General features: G+C 38.4%; 1 protein-coding gene across 26 annotated transcripts in view; it reads left to right on the forward strand.

The window, feature by feature from the left end:
- The window catches only part of ATP2B2 (ATPase plasma membrane Ca2+ transporting 2), a 427,949-nt gene that overhangs the window by 234,085 nt on the left and 167,168 nt on the right, over positions 1-26,696 (forward strand). For 25 of the 26 annotated variants that reach the window (XM_054838316.1, XM_054838328.1, XM_054838305.1 and 22 more), the window contains one exon: positions 7,109-7,593. In XM_054838316.1, coding sequence (XP_054694291.1) covers positions 7,395-7,593 — 199 coding nt within the window. In that variant the 5' untranslated portion in view covers positions 7,109-7,394. Of the gene's footprint in view, positions 1-6,494; positions 6,514-7,108; positions 7,594-26,696 lie in introns of those variants that run through there. The other variant, XM_054838313.1, reaches the window with a different exon arrangement.

Here is a 26,696-nt window from a genome sequence, read left to right on the forward strand (position 1 = left end):
CTCCCTTCAGGTATTTATATACATTAATATGTATATAAATATTGTGAATATTGTGTAACTCGGACAAGCCCTCAGCCATGAGCAGTAATAAATGTGATTTGGTTTCTTATTGCAGTCTGTCTACTAACAGTATTCATAAAGAGCGAAATTCTGGCGTCGGATGAGGAAGGATTTAATCGGCAGGACCCAATCCAATCCCCCAGAAGTCATTGATAAAGTGGTTTCATTGACTTTAATGGGACTGAATTGATTCCTTTCATAGTGTTTTTGTTCCTGTCAGTAGTTCATTTGGCTTTGCTGTAACCATTTACATGAGTAATGGGTAGAAGTCAGACTTTGTAGCAAATTGTAGAGTGAATAACTGTACACTGTAACAGGGCACTGGAGGTAGTTTTAGTTCATAATTGTTATTTTAAGTTTCCCTCAGTATACTGGTACAGCATGGAAAAGAAATCAGCAAACTTGTGAGTTTGATTCTGTTTGGTAGAGATCCTAAGTAAATAAGCTTATTGTATAACTGACATTAATGATATTTTGTGCCCCTTTGATAAAGATTTATATTGTGGCAGTTTCTTTTTTCCTTCAAATAATCAACAGTATCATATCCAGGAGGCATGGAATAGTTTTTATTTCTCTTACATGATAGCAAAACTGGTACAAGAAGTCCAAGCTGACTGGAGGCATGGATTCACGCTGAAAGCACTGAAAAAATTGTTACTTTAGGGATTATAATAGATAGTTACCTGTGATTTTTTTTTTTTAAAAAAACCTTTTTCATTTTGCAATCTTTTTGAAATAATACCTTAATTTCATCGTCTTTATGTCATCATATTATCAGGGGAAATATATTTCTGTCTTAGAACAACAACTGAATGAAGCATCATAGAAGAAATTCTAATTATTTGTAGGCGGTATGTACAAATGTCTTATTCCTGTGTGCTCATCATGAATGGATTATGTCCGAGTTAACTTAATGCAACTTGAAATTCATTAAGAAATGTAGTGATGAAGTCAGGAATATTTTGAGACAACACTTAGCTACAAAGTTCAGTTTCCCTTTCTTTATCTACTCTCAGCTTCCTGGTATTAAACAAAAATTTTGCGGTTGTGAAGGTGCCAACCTGCTTTTATTCGAACGGTGTTTTGTTTTAGTTCCTTCTGCATCTTGTGCATTCCTGATAATTAAACTTCAAAGTCAGTATTTGTTTTAAGAGAGTGTGAGTTTGAGCATCGTTGGGTATGTTTGATTAGCTTTGGCTGCTTGGATAGACAATCCATTTCTCATTCTGGTCCACAAAGATTATATTCACAAATGGATGGACATTTTGTCTTTGACATGAAAAGAACAAGAAATTGTAAAAGGTGGTACATCTGGGCCACACTTGATTTGTTTCACACATCTGGAGACTTCTGCAGAGCAGGTTATGGTTTTCTTTCTCAACTGTTTTCACCTTGCAAAGGTCTGCCATGAGTTTTTCATCCTCTGCAATATGTTGTCAGCCTGTTGCTGCCCACACCTTGCATCAAAATTTGAGGAACCGTAATCTCAAAAAAACCCCCTCTCAGACGATTTTGCTCAGACTCATGGAAAATTCCCTTAAATCTTCTTTCAATCCTGTTTTATCGAGGAGTGGTATCTCTAACGCAAAGAATATAGATAAATCTGGTTAAATGCCTACTACTCACTAAAATGTGACACTTTCAGTGCTTTTTGCCCCCCTTACCTTGGGAGTTCTCTATAGGTCTCAAGGGACCAGCTAGCTTTATATCTACAGCTGAATAATAACCCAAGTGGGCCAGTAATGCTACATGCAGAAGGGTGGGAACTGCTAATTCCCTTAGCTTAATTCCGGGGGAACCGGATCTGTATGCTGCCTTCCCAGTTGCATGATGAGTGAATAGTCCCTGGGCTTTGCTGATCTCTCTGCCCTGGCTGTTTCTCTGCTGACCCCTTAAGAAGTCATTACCTTTTCATCCTTCCTCCTGTAGTGTGGGCAATTCCTTCGTCATCGGATTTTGAGACCAGAGTTGGCATAATCTTAGATGACAATTTAGAGAAAAGAGTCAAATTATGAATATATCCTGGACTTTTGGAGTCGTCATGAATCCATTATTTGTCCAGACCTTTAAGGACAGTGAAATGCAAGTCTTGTGATTCTGATCTGGTGAAATCTGGTTTGTTACCTGGCTACTAACTTTTCTGCCAATAGAAGTCCAAACGAAATCAGATGTCAGAATACATGGTGATGATATCTACTTAGAAATCATTCTAACACACTGTGGAAAATATTTACAAGCTTCCAAGATGAGACTTTTCCTGATTAGGGAAATCAAAGAATAGTTTTCCCAGCAGGCCTGCAGTTAGCTTATCCAAATTACTTCTGTTTTAATTGGCATGCATTTCCTTTAAGCAGCTAGAAGATGAAAAATATTTGACTTGGGCTCTACAGGAATGGAAGCCTCTTCCCCAAGACACAGCCACTCTAAAAAAACCCCCAACGCCTAACCAACAAATAATTTGAGTTTGTACGACAAAAATCCATGAAATCTTTGACAAACAAAATCCCAGACCAGGGTGATGACTCATATTCTGACTTCTTAGTGCAAAAAATAAGGATAATATTTTACTCAGGTTTTCTAGTATGTGAGTTCTTTTGCTACCTGAAGTGAATCTGGGTGGGCCGCTATGTTCTCTTTTTATTCACAGCATACTGGTTTTTTTCAAACTGCACTTTAGGAAATTTTTTACCCAAATTTCTTGTTTCTAAAGCTTGTTTCAGAAGCATTGGTAAAAATAAATAAAAATAAATAACCTTCATTAAAAGCTACTGTTCTTGTCAGGAAGAGTACTGTAACGTTGTGTGTGAAATTAGTTTTTCAGATACTGGAGATTTTTGTTTTTCTTTTGCTGAACGTGTCTATGGAGGACTGCTTTCTCTATAAATTGTTATCATAGGGAATGGTGAGAGCAAATACACATAACTGAGGAGGAAATGATTGTGTGCTAGAACAGTGTCCAAAGCTGTGCTCTCAGGATTTGAGGATGATGACTCTTTGTGGCCTGGGAGGCATTTGGTTATAAATTAAAACCATTGAAGCACACTGTAAATGATGGTCTTCGGATTGAAAGAGATTGAGCGACCTTGAGTTAAAGAGGTTGAGAAATTTTGGCTGGAGGCCCTGAGGGGACTGGGGCTTCTCTGAAAAGAAAGGGAGAAGTCCTTGAGCTCCCTGGCTATTTCCCACCCCCAGTGCAATGCATGTTCTGCTGCTGAAGCTTGTGGTTTGCTCAGCCTCGTTCCCTTTGACTGCTGGAGATGTTATTCCTCAGATAGCTTAGCCCATAGCAGTGGGATTAGTTTCAAGTGCCATTGGATATCTTTTTGTCAACTAGTTATGCAGATTTGCCCTACAACCAGTGGGAGCAGGCACCCCAAGCATGAAATTCAGTTCACCTAATTTAGATGTCCATATGAGAAAGAGATCAGTCTCAGTTTAGAAGTGCCTGTTTCTCTTTGGAGAGCGTCTGGATCTGCAACTCCTATGAGGCAAAAGAACAGCTATGTGGTAGATCAAGGTAGATCCGAATCAAATCAGTGAGGGTTTTTCAGTGGTGTTGTTCCTGAATAATATCATTCATTCATTTTGATTGAAAATGTACAGGTATTGCCTGCTTTTTTTAAAATCAGAATTTCTTGGTAATTCACCTATACTACATTTACATATTGAAAATATCAGTGTTTCGAGTGTGGTTTGTTTTGTTTGTTTTTTTTTTTTTTTTTTAAACAAATCCCTTCCCTAACTTCCTCCACCCCAAAACCAGCAAACAAAAAACCCCCACCCAAACCTAGTGCAATACTTGGATTTCTAGGAGACTCTAAATTTCACCCGCTTGTAGTAATTTGATCTCTTTTGGAGCTATAAAGCCTGTAGCCTCGCTGATGGGGGAATACTGTCATGTGCCAGTCTCAAGTGGTCTATTCCTCAGCTTTTGTTAAAGGAGTATTAACCACTCTTCCCGAGCGAGGTGTTGATGTGTCAGTCATGCTAACCTGGTATGCGCTCTGGCAAGGTTCCTGGACTTTTCATAGAAGAGATTCGAGGATCGAATGAAGCCTGCATATCTTGTTCCATGGCGGTAGGGAGATGCATTGTCAGTGAATAATGTTAGTCATGCTTTGTGCTTTCTGTATTTTACCATCTGCCTTTCAAAATGTGAGATGGTGTTTCCCTGGTGTCGTAACATTAGGTGAATCATGGAGAGCACAAACTCTGAGTGATTTGTTTTTTAAAGCTCTGAAGGAAGCATAGACTTCATATTTGTTGTTTATTGATTAATATTTAATTGAAGGTGAAATAAAAAATTAAGCAGGCAAATGACTCAAACATGCCAAAAAGCAACAACACAGTCTTGCTGTGGCTGACAAATGACAGTGAATTTCTAAGAATAGAAGCAAATATATTAATGTATAGTGATGGCACAGTGAGTCAAGAGAGATGCTTTGCTTGAGAGTGGTGGACGCATCCCACTGCAAAATCGTGCAGAAAATATCTTTGATACTGAGTTTAGTACCCTTTGCATCACTAATGAAATTAGTATTTGCAGAGGAGAACCATCTACCAATAATTATCCTTTCACTGTGGTGTTATGGAACAGTTTAAGAACTATTTTATTTTATTTTATTTTATTTTATTTTATTTTATTTTATTTTATTTTATTTTATTTTATTTTATTTTATTTTATTTTATTTTATTTTATTTTATTTTATTTTATTTTATTTTATTTTATTTTATTTTATTTTATTTTATTTTATTTTATTTTATTTTATTTTATTTTATTGGAGGACTGTTTAAAAAGCCCACGGGACAAGCAAAGCCCTATAAATTCTCTGTTAGGTGAATGGTGTGGGTTCGTTGGTTGGGGTTTTGTTTTGGTTTTAACATCATGGCTGTTTTAGACACCCAGTGTTCTAGATCTTGAAGTATCCTCATCTTAGGAATAGGTTCTTTTTTTGCCCACTGGAAATAAATAGTAGTCTGTCATTTCAGCTATTCATTATTATTAATGATGCCTCGTTTTTCACAACATTTTTCTGAGTATTCTTTTTCATAATCAAATCTGAGTCTGCTTTTTGATCTAGCTGGCAGCAGCAACTGATCATAGATGAAACCAGGAAGAGTCTGAAATGCTGATTTTAGGAAAGGGGAAGCATATGATCAGTGGAGGTTGAGGTGATTCAGCGCCTCTCGGGATGAAGTCTGTTTTACTGGACATCTGTGACACTTTTATCCTGCAATTTTTTCAAAATACTGCTACAGGCTGATGTTATTTCTATTCGGAATACTGATCATGCATCCTGTTTGAAAACAGATAAAGCCATAGTAAGGTGTTTTATGCATGCTATACATAAGGAATGATCTAGAACTAAATTGATACTGTGGACGCTGTCCAGCATGCAAGCATGGAAAGTTGAGTGTTGTTGACAGAGCAGAATATCTCCTCCTTGGCTATTGCTTGGCAAATAAAGGCCATTTTTAATTACTCTTTCCACTTTATTGCTCACTGTAAGCCACAATTTGTGCTGAAATTCTTCTCTTCTTGTGAACTTGAAAAGCAATATGTGAAATCAAGGTTGGCAGAAGTTCTTAGCACTAGAATACATGTCAACAAATAGGATGAGTCGAAGAAGCATGTAGCAGTTGATTGCTATTTTAATTGCATTCTGTAATATTGTAGTGATGTCACTGTGGGCAAAGAGGAGTTGATGCGTACAGCGGGCGCATGCAGAGCAATGGCAATGCGGTTCGATCAGTGGAGATACCAAGCCTATGTCTTCTGTTAACTACGTGTGGGCAGGAGATTACAATTGTTGCACAAATACAAAATTGGGACTTGAACCACTTTGGGATCCTCTTTGTCCTTTACGTGTGTACACCTTTCCACTGTGTAGTGCTGTACCTAAACAGTTCAAAACATGCACTTTGACTATGACAGGTTTGTCAGTCGTTAGGCTGATGGTGTGCTTTTTTAAAGATCTTTTTTATTATGAAAAAACTATTCCGAGACCTATAGATTAGATAGTGCGCACGCACTAACCCGCTTGAGGCAAAAAATGAAACCTTTAATCTCTGTTAAAACTCTCTGTGCCAAATATAATAAGCTGGTTTCAGCAGTATTTAAACCAACTTCATTAGCATGTGGGAGGGGGAAGCAGGTTTTAAAGGCTGGTTTTAGCAAGTCATCGTCTCCCAGATGGTCCAAATATGACTTGTTCAACACTGTCACTGGTGGGGGGGGAGAAAAAAGAAGAAAAAAGAAGGGAAGCACCCCAACCAACACCACCCTGCGTGCATATGTATTTGTGCCTGTTGTGTGTTGGCCCCGCACTCACCCGTTTTCAGCTGTCAGGGCCGTTGGCAAGTGGGCTCACGGGCCGTGCCGGAGGAAAGCAGCCCAGGTGCCGCCTGCCTTACCTGAGCCGTAGCTCTGGCTGTTCAAAGCGAGACGTTCAAGTGCGTTAGCTCTTTTCTGGGGTGTGCTTCCTTTCACAGAAGGCAAGGCTGCAAGATGTAATGTATGTAAATGTGTTCTGCATTTGTAATGGTGGCTCTAGTTTTTCCACCAGTTTTACTGTCCTTGCACTGAAAAACAGTTTTGCTTTAACCCATTATGAAAACTAGAAGTGTTTAATTAATTTTTGTTACCTTGTAGCCTTTATGAGAGAGCCTTTGTTCTTGCCAGATGAAAGATTGATGTGGCTGCACATACTGGAGGTGCATCAAGCATGCTGGACTAATCGCTTACTTATTAATATTCATGAGTCATCTCATTTAGCGGGTGCTCTGGGGACTTGATTAAAGTAAGCAACGCTGCCATTGGTGCTTTAGCTGTAGAGAGCTTTATCTAAGACAGAGCTAGTGTTATCCTTGTTGTTGATGCTAGCTCTGGCTACCTGCAGCATTTTACAGGACATCTGTACGGTGTTCCTGCGCGGCTTCTCTTAAATGACGAGTCAAACTGCAACGAGAGAGCAAATAAATTTGAAATCACCTTTGTAACGCGTTATTGCTCACTCTGGTAATGAGTCATTTCTGTTTGTTCCCAAAGGTCCAGAGGAAGAAATGACCATGTAGATTCTACAGCCTGGGTGCAGCATAATGGGAAATGGTGAATGGAGTGGAGCTGGTCTGCAGCCTTGAAAGCAGCCATTCTGCGGACCACTAGTCAGTCAGGGACACCTTGCACGCCAGAGGTATTCTCCACATCGCTTGCTGGACACGCACTGGATTCTTTTTAATTTCTTAGGTTGGAATTCAGGATTCCTTTCCTTCAGTTTTTAAACAGTTTTAAGATTGTATCAACTTTAACAAGTGGAGCAATATAATCAGCAACAATGGGTGACATGACAAATAGTGATTTTTATTCCAAGAACCAAAGAAATGAGGCCAACCATGCAGGAGAGTTTGGGTGCACACTGCAAGAACTGCGCTCCCTCATGGAACTTCGAGGAACAGAAGCAGTAGTAAAAATTAAAGAGACATATGGGGAAACAGAGGGGCTCTGCAGACATCTGAAGACATCACCAACAGAAGGTAAGCATATTTCCCTTCAGCTGAATCCAGGGACTTTGTGTAAGTGCTCTCCAGATAGTGAAAGAAAGAGGTTTTGTTTCAAACCTGAACACAATTCTCATGGCGCTGCCATTATTCCCAACAATAATAAAACAAAAGAAGATAAAACAGTCTAGCTATAGCTGAAGCTAGCATGAGAAGAAAAGAGGTGCTATTTATTCAAACAGCTAAATGCATTAATTCTTCCTTACAACGCAGACAAAAAAATCGGCACCTCTTCTGTAGTATTAAAAGAGGCTTTAACATACATTGTCTTGGGGGTATGAAGGTGCAGGCTGGTTGCTTCAGAAGAATTTCAAGGTGTTTGGACATCTTGAGAATATGAAAAGACCTTTTGAGATACACATTATGTTATTTTGTAGATCAAGATGTAATATATATGTTTTGTGGTTACTGATCTTGCCTTCCTGTATTACCATAGATAGTTTGGCTTAAGTTATCAATATGTAACTGATTGATATTATTAGTTGGACTTCTTTTGTATTTATAACCAAACTCCTTTTTTATGTTTAACAATACCAATCATAACTTTTCAATATCTATTCTTCTAAGTGTTTTTGGAGTTCTCTACCTGATCGTCAGTCATTAGACTAGTTTTCGACACTCATCCCAAATATCTCCCTGTAAACCATTGACAATGGTGGGATGTTTGCCTCTCCTCATGCAATTATCCTGTTCACCAATTCTTTCTCTTTTACTGCAAGTAAAATTCTATTTAATTCTCAGAATTATGTTCCCATCACTGTATTGTCATCTCCAAGGAATATTAACACTTTTGGAAATTATACAGTCTTTGCATCTATAATATTTATCTTGGCTTGTAAAGTAGCCAAGGTGTTCATTTTAAGTTATCTTCTTTTTCAAGAAGATAGAAGTGTTGGTTTTATTCCATTTTCTCCTTTTTGAAATGAATCATTTAGTTACCTCCTCTGTTTAAATGCTTGAAAGTCTTGAATTATTGGTGTAATCATAAACATGTCAATTGTAGCGTCACATAGTGTGATATTGTAAATGGCACTAGTTGAAGAGTCCCAAAGGAGCAGCTATCGATGCTTAGTCTTCAAGTAAATTCTCCATGGTCCTACACTTGATTGTATGCAGTCTCAGTATTGTTTAAACATTCTAAACCCTAAAGCTAGGAACAGTACCTTTTCAGCAAAGGATTATTAAGCTAATTCTGTATTAAAATGAGCCGTAAACTCCAATAGTGCTTCAGCATTCATGTGCAATCTTGTGTTCTAGAATAACTGGTGGCAAATGGAACATTTTCTAGTTTTGCCCAAATATGTGATCCTTCAAACAGGGCCTCTTTTCCTACCTGGAGATTGCTCCCAGTAGGAGTGCTGAGGTAGGAAAATGAGACTCTGCCACTTGTCTGGGATTTCCAGATGTTCGTCAGTCTTTCAGAGAGTGGTCTAATAGCTGTTGCTACAAGAGAATCAGCACTTGTGCAGCAATTCTGACATATCCCTGATGCATCTGGGGAGTTCCAGACAGAAGCACAGGATCTCTATGTTTACATAATAGAATAAACACTGATTTATAAATATCCCACTAGGGATTCAGCATCTTAAATATCCCTCAGTGGTTTATAGAAAGTCAAAGATGAAGTCTGAGTCTGGATGAACCAAGATTAGTTCAGTGACTCCACTAAAGTTTTGCCAACTCATTCTAGCGGTTACCTGGTCAATGTGAACTTCAAAGGAAATGTTAATTACATTATCTATTCAATTTGTGACATCAGGGAAACTTAATTCCTCATATCGGAACAGAGTGTATGGATCCAACTAGCGTGGCATGCTGACTCCAGCAGTAATCTATATCTGATACTCCAGATAAGGTAACTTTCCTCTAAGCGTTACGTGCACTTCATCACTTGTGCATTAGGGAAAAACATTTCCAGCTTCAAATGGCAATCAGCATAGCCTTGGAATCATGAAGACTCTGCTGGGGTTTAGTTTTAAATTAGATCACACAATAGGAATTCCCAGTCACGCTAATTTTAAGAGGGGATCTCTCTGAAATATGTCATGCCAAACTCAGAAATTTTCATTTGAGAGAAAGTATCCATAAGAATTCAGTAGAAAAACTTTTAAGACTTATGTCAAATATAAGCATAGGTTTAGTCCTAAGTCCCTAGCCATTGCTTTTCTTGTATCCAAGCACAGCGAAGAAGGGTAAAATACAGTGCAGAGAATATTCTTGGATATGACTGTTCTGAGAGGAAAGAAACATAATAGTTTCTTATATGGAAATGGAGTTTTAACATTCAGTAGAAATGATTTACAAATAAGGTATTGAGATAGGTAGTGGAGGCTCCCAGAGAGTTTTCTCTTTTGTTATGTGCAGCAAACCACGAATTCCACATGGAATACCTTTATGAAATCCCTTAATTTGCCACTGTACCTGAAAAATCACCTTTTCAACCAGCCTCTTTTTTGGTGAAGTACAGTTAACTATTTTTTATAGTTTGGAGTGCTGCACGGTTTACACAGTTTTGTGAGGAATAACAGATTAAGCATTACTGCAGGGCACCACATCTTCTTTCAATAAACCCAATAAACTCTTGCTGAGCAAGAGTCCTGGGTGAATATGAATGAAATAGCAAGGAGGACTTGACTGTAGAATTTGGTTCTTCCCAGGCGTGTAAACTCTTTCAGAATTTATTTTCATAAAGTTTTCTTCATTTTGTGGGATGTGGCTTAAGTAGTTACTGGAACAGAGGAAAAAAATGTATCCTGGAAGCAGGCACATTGTAATTTGGTAAAATGTGGTCTAATCTGAATTTACTGGGTTACTCAATGTTTAGAAACTAAGTAGCAGCAATTAGGTCAGAGTTTACTGAGCAATTCATTTCCCATGCTAATATTTGATGTACCACCTATGGACTGGTAGAATCAATCACTTACACTAAAAGTGCCTTTTTGAAGTTCTGTTTTCAAGGCCTTGAACTCCGCAAGGTAAGGAGTTTTATGCATAACTCGGGTGTTATTTATACCGTTGTGAAGATACACTTAGCAGTGTTTTCTGAACTCATGTATTAATCAGTGTGGAGCCTTAAAAGTCTGCTGAATGTTGAGTAGAAAAATATTTGCATGCTGAATGAATTCATAACATTATTATGGATTACAAGGCTTCAGTCTCTTCTTTAAATTTTCTTTGATTGCTTTTTTAACTATAGATGCAGTGTGGATCCCAGCTCTCAGTTATGCCTGAGGGGTTTCCTGCATTAAAGTGATTATATTATAATGAAAAGCTACCATTTAAGCGCTCATAAAAAGAACCTTCCCAAATCTATGGAACTACTTTATATGAAAAAATACAAATATGCGTCTCCTTGAATTTTCTTTAAAAATATTTTTATTCAGATTAGTTTCACTTTCATTATTCTAGTAGCACAGAAAATAAGCAGGAGCTAGCTGTCATTTTGCAAAACAACGCTGAACCCCGCACTGGGCAGAGCTGTGATGGCAGTTGTATAACTTTCCGTGCTATCTGAGTCTCCAAGGCCCACTCGAGCATTAGTGATACCTTATAAAGGATAGCTGGTAAAATGTGATGACTTAGCTGGATGAATACCAAATGAGACCGGAATCCACTCTTCCCAACGCTTAACTGTATTTTACCCACAATTGTATGTAGTATGCACCAATTTACAGGCAGTTTTCATCTACATTACCTTTGTATTACAAAAATGTTTATTCCTTTTAAGAATATATTAATAAATTAACTTTCATGGTTTCTTGCGTAAAGTACTTGGGTGCAGCAATTCCCAATGTACGTGAAAAGTGAAGCTGTGTGTCATGACGCTTCTTTCATTTTTATATAAAGAAAAATCTTTTCCCGTGGTGCTATCTGTGTGGTCAGGCCTGAAACACCACCTCCAAAAGATGTTACACGTTGGTGATAATGTTACAGCACTATAGGAGAAGTTTTTCTGTTGGGGTTTAGCAGATACCAGATAGGCTAAGTTTCTAGGAATGGTTTGGTGGAGTGTGGGAACATTTCAGATGTGATGTTATTACATGTGCTGGTAGAACCTACTTTTAGTATGAAAAATGCAAGTTTTGGGGTTTTTTAGCTATAGTTCTCTTAGGCTACTGTAAAAAGGCTTCATGGCAAGTGAAAGTATAAATTAGAAGTTAAATTATAGTATTTCTAGGGTAGAAGTTGAGTTTTTAATCATCATAACCACCCTTAGTTAAGATAGGTACGAGATAAGTTGCTCTCTCTTTTCAAATGCATGTTTGTTATAGAGGAGAGATAGACTGAGTATCAATTAAGCCAATTGTGTAGGTGTTTTATTTATTTTTCATTATTAGAATCTAAAAAGCCTTTTATGGCTTTAACTAAAAGATGAAGACAGACTGAATACAGCAAAATTAACCGGTTGCTTAGTACTCATTAGTTTAGGTTCCTCAAGCTTACTTCTATAAAAATACACTGTTAATAACCCAATATTAATTTTCGAAGCTCATCTTGCTAGTACATACTGGACTTCAGTTAGGTACGCCACTATGTTATTACATGATAAATAAGCTACAGATACATAAAGAATTTAGAAGCAAATTGAGAAAGGAACGAAAGATACTTGATTCAGACAAATATAAGTTTAAAATAGAAATAGAAAATAATGGATTGCCAGAGATTGAAATCTATAAAACCACACTGTCAAAAATAGATCGTGAAAGTAAAGAAATTGGTAATAGCATCATTTTAGCTGTTGTTAAAAGAATACAGTTAATCATGCATAAAACATCAAATATTATGTATAAGTTCAAGATTTTCTTAAATTATTTCAAATTCAAGGTTCGGATGAATATTATTCTACTCATGAAATGATTTGGTTGGTTGTTTTTTGTGTGGGTTTTTTTTTTAAAGCTATGTTGCCAACTCTCCTAAAGTAGATTTTAAGAATTTGGTTGTGAGGCTGAGCTGAAATACCTTGGAAACCTTCAAAGCAGCATCTTAAAAGCACTGTAAGAGAAGAACCCGCTCATCTTCTCTTCAGATCGCCATGCTGTCTAATTCCTCATCTTTATTTGTGGTGTCAAAACACAACTTGCAGTTCAGGCCAATTTGCCAACGCACCCAGGCCAGAAGCCAAACTCCAAGTACACATCTAGTCCTTATTTGTACATGTTCTCTCCACATGGAAGGATTGGTTTAAACAATGAAACCAGCCTTCCCCATGAAAAAAACCTTCAGTATTGTCACGACGAAGGCCTCCAAGGGTTGCATTTTGCAACACTTTTTTCCTACCTTGCATGGGAAACAAACCACCAACGAACTTTAAACTTTTATTTCACCTAGTTATGTCTGCAGCATGAAGCGTGGCTGAGCTGGTAAGAACTCGTGATAACTTGACATTTTTCTGTAGACACTTCACGCAATGCTTGTTGCCGCTGCTGTCCTGTTCAGGTCCCCACAACCCCCTTGAACGCCCCTGCCCGCTCCTGGGAGCTGTGCTTAGCAAAGCTGCTGCCTGTTTCAGTGGTTTGCTAAGAGGGAAGGCGAGTTCTGGGCGCTCCTTCAGTTTGAAGGTCCTGTTGCAGACGCTGAACCCCTGACAGTTTCCACAGACAGATTTGTACTGCCTTTCCCCTTGGGGCCATGGCTGGCAAAGCCCAAATGGTGCCTGCCTCCCTGGGACGAGGGGGAAGCGCAGGAAGGGGCACACGGCGGGCACGGGGGCCTCCCCTTCTGCGCCTTCCCGGTCTGCACCGGGGGCTCCTCCTGCCCCCGCGCTCTCGCCGCAGGGAAGAGCGCTGAAGCAATTATTATTTATCTGGCTCTTTGCAGCTCTGTTCCATGGGGAAACGCTGGGTCTGACCCAAGTTCACATTGAACACCATTGTCATAGTATGTCTTTCAAGATTGTGAACAGATGGAAAAAATCTAGGCGGGATGGTTGTGTGTTAATAACTCATGTGAGGCAAGGAGTTTTGCTTTGGCATACAGTATTGTCTCCGAGTCCTATATAACATGCCTGTTAAATTTGTAATGGTTGGCTCTTAGATTTCTGTGTTTCAGCGGGTGCGTCAGCACGGTGCCATGCAGATGCAGTGGTTCAGGGATTTCTGCACCGCGCTCCTGGGACCCACGCAGGCTCGGGGTTAGGTGAAATGTTTCTGTACATTTGACATTCCGGCTGTATGCAGTACGTTATATACCCATAAAATAATATCTACATGTTTAATGATTTGAGAGGAGTGCATGGAGCATTCTTGGCAACTGCAGTTATTTTCCTTATCTAATATTTCCATTGTTTGTGTAATGGAACAGCAAACATTCTTCCAAAGGTTACCCAAACATAAGCATCTCAAATGAATGGCTCAGATTTTTCTAAGTGATAAGTACAATTTCATTGCTCGTTTTGTTTCTGGGTTTTGGCATATCATGCCACTTGCTGATTTACTTTGGTTTTGTTCATTTACTTGTAGAAAACTACAGAAATATTGCATGATGCATTTTCCCTGTGAAGCTTTTAAAATAAATGTAAGCTAGATCACCCGCTCCTTTGAGAATCCTAAATGGTTTGCCAAAAGCTTCTCTCTGTGTAACCAGAATTGCTTTAAAGTAAGGTTAGGAAAGGAAGAAAGCAAGCGAATGTCTTCTGCCTGTTGTATTAGGTAGCATCAGAGATTTTCTGAGGGCAGTGCTGATTTATTTATGTGATTACCAGGAGGTCATCTTCCTTTCAATGATTATCTTACCTTAGCAAGTGCAACACTTTTAGAAAGGAGGCTATTTTCATGCTAACTGAATCCCCCTGCCCTTTAAGACAGTACATTAAATACATGCGGGCAATGTTTACTGACTACAGACATATATTCTGCTGTTGCAGCTCAGATTTAGATGAACAGAATAATAAATGGGTGTGAGATTTTGCACCTATTTTGCACAGGTTTGTTCATTGTAATTAGCTCAATTACAACCACAATGTGTTGTAAGTCAAAAGAAAGTCTGGCGCAGCAACTTTCAGTAATTTTTCCCCCTTTCTAAGGAGGTTATTATAGGTTAATATTCACCGTAATGCATTGTGCCACAAATTTCTCCTTGATCTAAATACAATGATGCAATACAGTATGTCATTCCCTTTTTGCAAAACAGTAAGTGGTGGAAAGTGTTGCCATTATATGATGCAGTTGATAAATGTGTAATCCCATTCTTCGAAATAGTAGTTTGAGTTTGTTGGCATAACTGCCCATTTATTGTGTGAAAAAAGAGATGAGGCCAGATCTTTAACATAATGGCAACAGTGTACATGATGATGGGAAAAGTAATTTTTAGATTTCATAAACTCTGGCAGTTACGTCAGTTGTCGAAATTGCAGAGTAGGATTACGTTAGTGGTGCTCCCTCAGAAAAAAGCAATTAGTCCTTTGCTTGGAGGATCAAAAAGGTATTCTGTTGTGTGCACTTTCATGCAGACATATCAAAGTGGCTTCTGTGCTGGGAGAGGAAAAGCTGTACATTTTATCAGTAATGGTAAAGAAAGAACTGAAGGGAGGAGAGAAGCTGGAGCTGCTGCTGAGCTGTGTTGCAGCCTTTCCTTTGCAAAGCATGCCTGTTTTCTGTGGAGCCTGTGTAAGAGTAACAGTACTGCAGAGAAAAAAAAATTGTGTAATGAATACCTTGCCTCTATTGTATTGCAGAGCTTAGAAATCCATAAATATATATAGCGTGTCAGCCTTGAGTGAGAGCTGATTTATCTTCATTTTGTTCTTGTTTTGAGAAAGCTGCAGGAAGAAAGCAAAGTCCATTATACCAAATGAATAATCCAATCGATGTAGCCAGTTTGCCCTTGATGAAATTAAGCTTTGTCTTTGCAGTATATCAGAGAGACCAAAGGAGGTTTTTGCCTTATTTTGTCAGTGTCCTGTGAAAGCAAACAGTTGGCACACAGTGGCTTTATCCTTGTGGGGCTGGCCCTGTTAGAGGAAACGTAAGAGCACGGCTTTTAATCAGTTGTCTCAGTTGACACTTACAGGGGTGCAAAAGGTGCTCCCACTACTTTATCTTTACATTTTAAGGTGGCATTGTAATTACCTACATCTCTATTGGGTGTTCCCAAGCTTTTTGCCGAGTGTCACTGCTAGCAGCAATGCTGCTTCCAGCTGAGCCATGGGAATTGGAAAACTTTGCTACTAAAGTCTTTGTAAGGATCATCTGTGGATTGGATGGATGATGACAATGCCATTCCTCGCAATAATTGAAATTTTGAATTTTTTTTTATTCAGCATTGCATTTATATTTTTTCATGAAAGAGGATTGTGGTGTTTGTTAAAAGAGGAAAAAGGGTTTTGGATAAAATGGGGTAGTGGCTTTTGATATGCAAGTCTAAGTTCAGTAGCCTTGCAAGTGGAATTAGCGTGACTGAATGATTGGTCATTTTTCTTTTGACAATAACTAAAATGAACAGACTTGGGATAAGAACAGCGTCAGATGCAGTAATGATTTCCTGCCTCCTGTCCCCTTTTGCAATTGCTACTTACTCTTCAGATCTAGACTGGTCAAATTTACTGTTTCCATCTGTTTTCCAAGAAGTCAAAGGTTGATGATGTTTGACATGCCTGTTATTTGTAAAGGTGAGGTGAGTGGAAAATAGAGCCAAAGATGTATTTTTGGCAGTCAGCTCAATGTGCTTCCAAGACAAACATAACTGCATTTCCTCAATACTGATTTCCTTTAATGTGGTGCATTCGTAGTGTCTGACTTGCCTTCTAAGTATCTCTAGAAATTATTTCTACCCTACCTCCAGTAATTGTTTGCCACATCTACCTCGGTGTTCTAGGAAATACGCTTGCAGTTGCAGATCCTGAAAGGTGTGAGGACAAAGAAGGCCTCCTCACACATCTTTAAAAATTGATGATTGTTTCTGACATAAAGAACCTGTTTTCACTGATAATAGATGATATAGTCTGGCATAGCTTGCAGCATGGTATAGTAACTTTCTTTTTAACTTTTAAAGAAAAAATAGTCCTTTCCAAATGCTCGTTAGGAATCCCATTCCTCGTCCTGCCTTGGAGCTGGTAAAACAATGCGTTTTAATGTCCCATCCTTATTGCCAGTCCAGAACTTGGCAGTGCAACCATGGATTATATTAAATGCAGAGTATTTCTGTTGTATAATAGAAATAGCTGGGTGTATGTAGCTGCTATTTTTGTAACAATAGCATTTACTAACCCTTGTTTCCTCTTTGCTTTCAAATGAAATTCTTTAGGGACTGGAGTATCTTTTCCTGTGTGGATTGTGAGCTGAGTCAGTTCTGTTAATAGACTCAAGAACCTGAGCTTCTGCGGGCTGTGCTACTCCTTTGATTATTCCTTTTGCGTTTGGTGTCAGTCTCTCCTCCCCACCACTTCCCACAGAGGAATCGTCTTTTTCAGTATGAGGGCAGTTTAGGTGTAGTCCTCTAAGGTACAAGAAGACTGAGAAAATGAATAGTAGGAAGGAAAATCGACGCAATTTATAGAGTAGTTCAAAAGCTGTCATGATTCTTTTTTCTGATTAGCATTGGAGATGAGGGAAAATAAGGAGTAGCCCACTTCTTTACAGGTGTGCTTGAAAAGGAGAGCTTGCCCTTGAAGTACTTACAAAAGAATGAGAGAGGAGAATTTTCTTAATGCATTCAATAAGTGTCCTATTAACTGCAGCAGCATTTCACTTTGACTTCATAAATGAGGGCATAGCTCCTCAGATGCTATAGGCTACATACTATTTGTTCAGGATCATGTCAGCATTAATGCAGGAAGACAAATGTATGGTAATGCTCTGAAATTGCGGTGCAACTATCAAGTTATAATCTTAGCACTTAGCATGAGCATTATTCTAGGTGTCTCAGTGAATTTGTTGTTTAAACACTACAACAAATCTAATTGTACTTTTTTCACAATTTTTCTAGCAGTTTCAAGTCGTTACCTTAGTTGGGAAATTTGGGTGGCAAGTTGGAGCCCCATGAATTTCCTTCCTCACTTTAGTCGTGTGTTGGCCCCCACCCTTTCCCTGGCACAGAGTCTGAATTTTAAAGGAATGATAATTCCATTCTGAGCCACTGGTGAGGTTTTGTTTGTTTTAATTACACCCTGAAGTGTTTTTGCATTCATTAAAAAAACCTAAAGTAGTAGAGAATTGTTGCATTACATCATCATTCTAGTTTGCCAATAGGGTCATGACTGTTGCATGGTTTTGCAGGGATAGCAGAGGTCATCCAGCTTTTGACATTCGTAGCCTTGCGGTACTGCAGGCAAAATATATGCCTTTTCTTGAACTGTAGTCCCACAGTTGACATTTAACCTGTGGAAGCCTTGGAGTACAGGAAGATGACTGTCTTGGTGAAAGCCACTCCTCTTAGTGAATGATAATTGGTTAAAAGGGTAAAACAGCAGCGACGAGGCTGGCCAAATCAGAACCTATTATTGTCACTATGCAAATTGTCTAGTTTTTGCTTTAAAAAAAAAACTTTGAAGCCATCCTATTTCCTCCAAAAGTATGGTGTAAGTTTGGAAAACTATTCAAGTGTTAAGGCGTGCTCACCTGCTGACTTTGTACACATCTCATGTGATGCTGGTGAAGTCCTTGGGTTTTCCTTTGTTCTATTGTTTTCTCAAGCCAGTGAGTTTGTGCAGTTGCGTTCAGCAGGTGCAAGGGCAGTCTGACAGCGCTGACCCTGGCTCTTGGTTCATTAACGTGCATTGAGTAGATGTGAAACGAACTGCAGAACAGGGTGCTTGGTTAAGGGTTCGGAACAATCGCTTTTCAGACTTAAAAATACGCTGAAGGCAACCGTAAAAGTAAATTATTGATGATTATCAGTATTACGGGCGCACCAAACAGGAGCAATACAGTGCTACGTGAGGCTCTTACATGAGCACTGTAGCTGGCTCTAGGAAGTTAAATTTGCTTATTTTTAATGCTGGTCTTGTCCATCACTGATATTTGAAAGCTATAGATGCTGAAGGACTCTACAAATAAATTTTTAAAATTTACATATAGCTAAGGAAAAAGGTATAAATATGTTGTTGGTTTTGTTCCCAAGGAAGTCTTCCGTGATTGTAGTACACCTTCTGCTACTTCATCTGCTTATAAACATGACAGTTAATCTGCCCCAGCCCACGAAGTAAGAACCATAAACTGAAACTACAGGAGTGAACTGTCACCCAAACCCGTCGTGCACACTGGATCATAAGGTGGATATGAGTAGTATGGTGTGTTACCAGAGAAATGAAAACAGTTTTAGCTGAGTAAGTATATTGGCTGTGCAAAGATCAGTTCTGTTTTCTTCACTGAGTTGTTCCCGATTGTTCTTGTTTAATGCTATAGCGTAGCTGAAGTCATTTGCTTAAATATGAAATATCAGATGGCAGAAGTCAATAAGCTCAAATTGTCTTACTGGCTGTTTTAAAGTGAGCTCTTAGTAGAGGACAAAGAATACACCCAGTTTGTTAACATGCATGTGCATGACTGCTCCAAAATACTGTACGCAAGCTGAGAATAAGCCTGTGTTAATGTTTGTGTTGAATGTTAAAGAAATGTCTTGGAAGAAACAGAGATTTTTGCCTTTGATCCTAAAGAGTGTGCATGGTAAAAGATTTGGAGAGTTTGAAATTATTTAAAAATACCTCTTATAATGATAATTGTTTCTGCATTACCAACATACAAAGACTCTTAAGGTGAAATCAGTATTGTGGTGGTGGTTTTTTTTTTTTCCCCAGACCTAAATGTTATTTTTAATTCCTGATGCTAATCCTGTTGAACAAGGGTATGTGTGGCATATTTTGCCATGAGATGCTGGCAGTGCTTTCTGGTGCCCCACTTTTCCAAAGGTATTGATGCAGACGTTAACATTGCTGCAGCTAGCAGCTTAAAATTACGGAGAAAAATATATTGGTTCTTGCTATGCAGTGGCAATCAATACTGTTTCCTGGATGTAAAAATCTTTGCGTCTCTCCTTTTCTGCTCTTCTCTCCTATAAATCTTCCCGTGCTCAGCAGCTGCTACAAGGGACATCTCACCTTGCTCTAGGGACGTGAAACATCCCTTCAGGGATGATGCCAGCCGTGCTCTTAAGAGTCACTTGCAGCCGCTGTTTGCTGTGCGAGGGTGACTGCTGGCATCCTTCCCTGGAGAATCAACCGAGCGCTTTTGCAGGCCTGTCATCTCTTCTATCTAGTCGTGTTCACATAGTGACAGCAAATGGAATTTTAAATGAGGTATTTAAAACTAATGCCCTGAATCTGGGATCCAGTTTGGAATCCCCTAGATTTCTTGTTTGATAGGGTCACTATTTCATCACGATTTAGTGCGACCTTCCTCCTCTCTTATTTTGAGCTGTTTAACTTACATTTTTGCTTAAAAGCCCTGAATTTTATTTCGGGGACTTCTTCAGTCTTTCTAGATGACTTAAAGGATTCAGTTGCATAAGGTTGCCATGATATCTTTAAGAAGAAATTTTTGCCAGCTTCATTTGAATTTGGGAGGCGGAAGGAGGGGAATAGACTTGAGCCTGTTTTCATTTTGAAAGAAGTCATTCTGTTGTTAAAAATTGATAGCTCATCTTACTTGCCTGGGACTGTCCATGAAAGTTGTGGTAGCATTGTTGGATTAACAAGTGGCTGGTGGCGGCTGACTGGAATAAAGTTATGCTTCTTGCTGGTGTTGGAATGTGAGCGAAGTGCATTGCACAGGTGTAGTTATACAGGCAAGGTGACTGCTGCCCAGTGCGTCTTCTCTGCTGGGGGAACAGGTTAAGCTCCCTTTGCTGAAGTTGCTGCCTCTCATACCAGAAAAAGGGGGGATGCCCAGTGAGGCAGTGTAACATTATTTAATTCATTAGGGGTGGGGGGTTTTCCCCCTCCATTTATTAGGTATAGATTTTAAAATTATCTCTTTTATTACTTTTACCATAGTGGAAATCAGGGGGAAAAAAAATCTCCAAAAGTAATTCTTGTCTGTACAGGAGCTTTGTGAAAAGTTACTCAGTTTTACTCCAGAAAGAGGATCAGATCTTCCTGAGAAGGGGCCTGCAAGCCTTCTGGGGACAGAAGAGGGCACAGAGAGCAGAGAAGCCAGTCACAGATCCTCGCTTCTGAGCTCTCCGCTGTTAGGAAGATACAATGCATGGTAGGAGAGATGAGTGTTCACTTTAACACACCTGCTATGAGAAAATGGCATTCTGACAGATTACAAGTAGCAAGCATATAAAATTGCTTTCATATATATAATCTGAAGAAGGTATTTATTCATATTACAAATTATCCGTATATTCTTGTATTATTGAATAATTGCGTATGTTGGTGTGAGTGGTCAATGATGACAGAAATGTTGCCCTGATAAATTTAAGTAATCTAGTTATCCAAACGTGATTGCTTCAAGATAAAGCAAACCATTAAACTGCACGGACAAAACCTAAAACTGATTGGAAATGGATTTTCTGAAATTTGCCCACCACTACCACCGTGTTCAAGCTTGCAGGCAAGGTAGTGTATCCATTCGTTTGCTATGTATAAGTAGCAGCATTTATTCTGGGAAATCTCTAGTGAGATATGTAGAACTGGAAGGAGCTATAAACCATTTCTGCATTCTTTAGTAATGTATGACCGTATATGACCTTGCAAATGTATGCCCTGCTATGAATATCTGTATTTTCCGCATTTAAAATTCAGTATAACGTTCCTACTTGTGCACTTTCCCATATCTGAATTTATGCTTATAGACAATCTGAAACAATTAATGCCAAAGTTGTATTCTGTCATGATTTCATACTAAACCATTCTTTGCTCATATTTCTTCACTTTATTCCATCATCCTGTGACTACATCATTTTTTCCTGATACATATTTCCTTTATTGTTCATTTGCTGCTTCTATATATTGTATTTTTTTTTTTTTCTATTCTACTGCTTACTTGGGGTCTTTCTCAAAGATCTCTACTTCTGAATCAGTTGTGAAATCATCCTTGTGGCCTCAGGCAGTTCCTCCTTTATTAACAGAGATACCTCTTCAACCCAAAGTCTTTCAACAAGACTCTGTACTTTCTGGTATTGATTAGGTCATCTGTTGGGCAAAATTTGTCCTGTTTGAACTTGGGCCTTTTGGCAGAACTATGTCTTCTTTATCTGCTTGGTCCTATTTGTCCTGTTTGAACTTGGGCCTTTTGGCAAAACTGTATCTTCTTTATCTGCTTGGGTTGCTCTACAGAATGGTGGAGATCAATTTAATATCACCTGTACAACCGGTGATTATGACTGCATTAAGTATTAAATCTTGGCAGCAGATTTAATGTTGACTGTTAAAGGCAAATACTTCAGCATACTCGAGATATTAAATATAGTTGATGCAACTGAGCTAGGTGTATCAAATGAGTAACTAGATGGTCTTCTGTAAACGTATGTACCAGGTTCCTGTTGAAACTATTTTAAGACCAGCATTTATCTTCCAACTTGGCTTGTGGCTGTTTAAAAAAAATCAACCCCAAATTATACAGTGATTTTTATACCATTTAAAATGATATCAGGTTTTATTTCTTAATCTTTGTAAAAACAATTTAAAGTTGTTCTTTGCTGGAAGGGCTTTCAAGAAAAATATTTTTGCAAAAAATTAATTTTGAAAACTTCTGCCACTTTTTACTGTGTGAGGTAATTCAATGTAAAACTTACAGGCTGAAGGTCAGTATTTTAAATGGCAGGAGAGGTTGGCTACTTGTGTTCCTGTTTTCAGACATACAAGAATTGTTTTTTGTTAAGTTCTGTCTCCTGACTTAACCCTTATTTTATTCAAGTCAGTGATGAAATTTCTATTTCCTCCTTAAGCAAGATAATTTAAATTTTGAGTTCTGGGCATATCACAACAATTTTAAATACTTTATAGCAAATATTAATTTAACATTCAGTATTTATGACAAAGTCTTTTTAACTGATAAAGCTTTATAATATTGTTAAAATTAATGAAATCTTGTGCTTGACTCCTTAATCTACTCTAAGAATCTATCTACTCTAAGAAATCAAGATGTAATTATTAAAAAAAAAAATCAGTTCTCAAAAGACCTTAATATCATGGTAGTTTTTGGTAGGAAAAGGTTGAAGGTGATAATGTATACTGAAATGAGCAGATACTCTCCTACTTTAAACAATGATATTTTAAGTCAACTGTTTCCTACTTCAGGCTTCATTATACTTATTGAAAAGTGCTCAAGATAATTTTGTTTTTGAGCACTAGGAGAAACTCTGGAAATAGCAATTTATAGAACCTTAATTAATTGCATCAATTTCAATGTGTAAAGCAAAGTAAGCCAGATAGCATTTCTACTAGTCAGCAGAGACATAAGAGTTCTTTACAAATCAAAGTTACTGTGAGAACTTTGTTTCTGCCTGAACAACAATGCTCTTACTTTCCCATTGTGTGTCCAACATCATAAGAGACTAATTGTACATAATCCTCAGACATTTATAAGCATAAAATTAAAGGAAAAAATTATAGCTTTAAAGTAGCCAAGTACATTTAAAAATACCACAGTCTATAGTACACTGGAAGTGTTGTAAAGACCGGGAAACTAGAGACGAAAGTGTTAGGAAGTGAAAGTACAGTAGTACCCTCTAGCACATCGATAATCTAAGGTTTCAAATATATTTCTATTCAGGATGAACTGCATGAGCATTTATAGCACGTGTTGGCAAGAGTAAAGACTAGATAATAGTCTAGCAATGACCTGTTAGGCTCAGAACAAAGTAACCTCACTGAAAAGCCAAACACTGGTTTATTCAATAATCCAACAACTCATTACAAAGCTGATGAATAAGCGTGTCCATGTCTTTTCAGAGGTGAGCACCTGACGTTCTATTTAATATTGAGTCAGTATGGGTAGGTAAGGTGAGCTGGCAGGCAAAATTAATTAATACATTCATTCAGTTTATCAAAGGCTACAGTCTTATTGTATAGCTCATGCTGAGCTGGGAGATGTTTAACAGGAAAGGTAATGGCAAATTTTACATTGCACCAGTTTTTGTTTCTATTTGGCTGTTATTTTACAGTGGGTAAAAGGAGCCCAGTTCATGCTACAAGAGTCCACCATTAGCATGATCTCTGCAGTAGGTGTAATTAATATAGAACTGCTTAGGTTTGGGGTTGTTGTTGTTGTTGTTTTGGCTTAACACTGAAGACAAAATTGCATTCCCAGATGTTAAACATATGGAGCTAGTGGTGGTTTTGTAACTATTATCAGCATTGTGATAGCAGGGTCCTTAATAGTCTGGAGACTTCCTGGAACAAAACACGATCCAGTAATAAATGCTCTTCTCAACAGGCAACGGTATTGCCCGATATTTATTTAGAGTAAGTCTTCTGTACAACAGGGCTGGGTGCAAGGTGCCAGCGGCTCACTAGAGAGGAGAGGAGGAGTCTGCTTTTTCAGAAGGGTTTATCTGTCAAGAGGATGAAAGAGACCTAGACCTTTATATACAACTGTGTTTATCATCAAAAGATATGATATTGCTTGAAGTTATTATGCAAGAGTTTGTTCACTCAGAGCTACTTTTCAGCTGGGAATCTGCTGCAATTTACTGCTTGGCTGTGCTGTTCATACTCATCCTTCTGGGCAGTGGACTCAGAGTTTCACTCTGATCCTTTTGGCAAGAGGGAAAATATAGAAGTTTCAGTCTACAGAAACACTCAACAATTTGACCTTTCAATTAATCTGAACCAGCAACTAATAAATGCCACTTTGACATCACCCGAAGAGCTGACAGCTTTATTTCAGTTATTCTAATAAAAGAATCTGAAGTGACTATCACCTAAATAAAGCACTGAGAGTGCTAGGCTAGCAGACTTAGAGGAAAATTTTTAGCTATGGGTTAATTGTATCAAAAAAAGTATGTCTGACAAGGGTAAAATGGATCTTCCTCAGTGTCACATTAACTTAGTTTTGTGTGCTTTACTTGGTGCAATTTAATATGGTATCAACCGTCCTCGGAAATTGTTTCTTGCCTGCAGTTTGACTTCTGATGTCCCAGGATAAATATCTCGTTTTTCTTCAAATGTGTCTGTTTAGATGTCCATGTTTAGACAGAGTGAAAATTCAATCTTTCATTCAGAATATCTTCTGTAAACACTGATAATACTAATAATTTTGTGTAAATGATGATGTTATAGTATCTGGCTCTGAAAAGTAACACTGTAAAGTGAGTATGATCATAGTTACTCCTTTCTTTCTCTCCATCTTTTGGCAAAAAAACCCAGAATCTTCATAGGCAGCAATAATACTCTTGGAAAATAAAGTTATTGAAATGCTTAATAATCTTAGGACCTTCTGGGAACCAAAACTGAAAAGAAATTTTATTAAAGCTTATGTTTAAAAAAAAAAAAAAAGGTAACCAGTAGAAAACAGACCATGTTACCATTTCCAACTACAGACTTGGAAGTTGTTTTATTTCAATGCTTGCACAAGGAGGGGCAAGACAGAACCTATGAAGGAAAGACCGGATTCCCAAACTGTTTTCTTCAATACAAAACATGAACCACAGCTCTTCCAAAGGACATGAGCTATTTAGAAGCCTGTGTTAACAAAATTAGCCACATTTGATGAATACCATGTTTGAAGGAATTGTCTACAAAAATATAGGTATGCAAACAAAGACAGAGGTGGATTTAATTTTAAATCTTATTGCGTTCAGTACCAGCAATGGATTTGTTTTTGAACGCTGCAGTGATATATCTGCCCAAATGGAGACAGCTATGTACATTTCAAATAGTGGAAATATTTGCCGGATTTTAGAAGGTAGCCCTTGCTCCTAGGTTCAGTACTTGTTCTTCATAAACTCTAGCCTCTTTACATAGAGAGCAACATATTTTACTGTGGCTGTTGTATTTTTCACTCTGATACAACGTAGGCTCCTTTTGAATGAGCTTTTCTCACATGGAGATGTTCCTGCACTTCAAAAAAGGCTGAAGGGAATTAGAACAAGAGTTGGAGATTTTATAACAGACAACAAAACAAAACCTGAAACAGCTGTAAACTGTTAGAGAGTTAAACCAACATCTGGAAACCTCCCAGGAAGAACTGAGAGATGACTTGCAGGCAAAGATAATATTCAGTTAACTATAGAGTGTTTGGACAAAAAAGTGGAGCTATGGTGAATTGAGTCAGTGAAGTTATCGCCAACCTTTAAAACCCAAGCCTTAGAAGAGAAGATTAAAATGAAATGGGCAGTGTGCGTTGAAGCACAATATAGACATCCCTGGTCTAGCTCTGGGTGTGGTGTCACCAGTGGTCGGTCTGTTGCCTGAGCATACCTATTTCGTATCTAACCATGTTAGAGCAGTGGGTAACATTTGCATAGTGATGTGAAATACGGCTTGTTTCAAATAGAAATAATCCAGTGTTTAATCTATAAGTTTTCTACTGCTATAGTATCTCAGGTTTTAATATATGTAAACCCGCATCAGCCACTAGATCAAAACATCGGTCTCCATGGTGTCGTGGTTTAACCCGGCAGGCAACTAAAACAACCACACAGCTGTTTGCTCAATAACCCCCTCAGTGGGATGGAGGAGAAAATCAAGAAGAAAAAGAGGTAAAACTTGTGGGTTGAGATAAAGACAGTCTAATAGGACAGAAAGGGAAGACATAATAATGGTAAAAGAATATACAAAACAAGTGATGCACAACACAATTGCTCACCACCTGAAACCAATGCTCAACTAGTTCTTGAGCTGAACCACCTCCTGGCTAACCCTCAGTTACATACAGAGCATGATGCCATATGGGATGGACTATCCCTTTGGCCATTTGGGGTCAGCTGTCCTGGCTGTGTCCCTTCCCAGCTTCTTGGGCGCAGGCCAGCATGAGAAGCTGAAAAGTCCTTGACTGCTTGGCAACAACTAAATCCATCAGTGTGTTATCAACGTTATTCTCATCTAAATCCAAACCACAGCACTACACCAGCTACTAGGAAGAAAATTAACTCCATCTCAGCTGAAACCAGGACACATGGTAAGAAAGAGTTCTGAATGTGACCATGAATTAGATCAATTAGTGGGCATTAAAACTTTTGAACCATGGTTTTCCATA

Source organism: Grus americana, chromosome 11 (assembly GCF_028858705.1).
Source record: "Grus americana isolate bGruAme1 chromosome 11, bGruAme1.mat, whole genome shotgun sequence".
NCBI lineage: Eukaryota > Metazoa > Chordata > Aves > Gruiformes > Gruidae > Grus > Grus americana.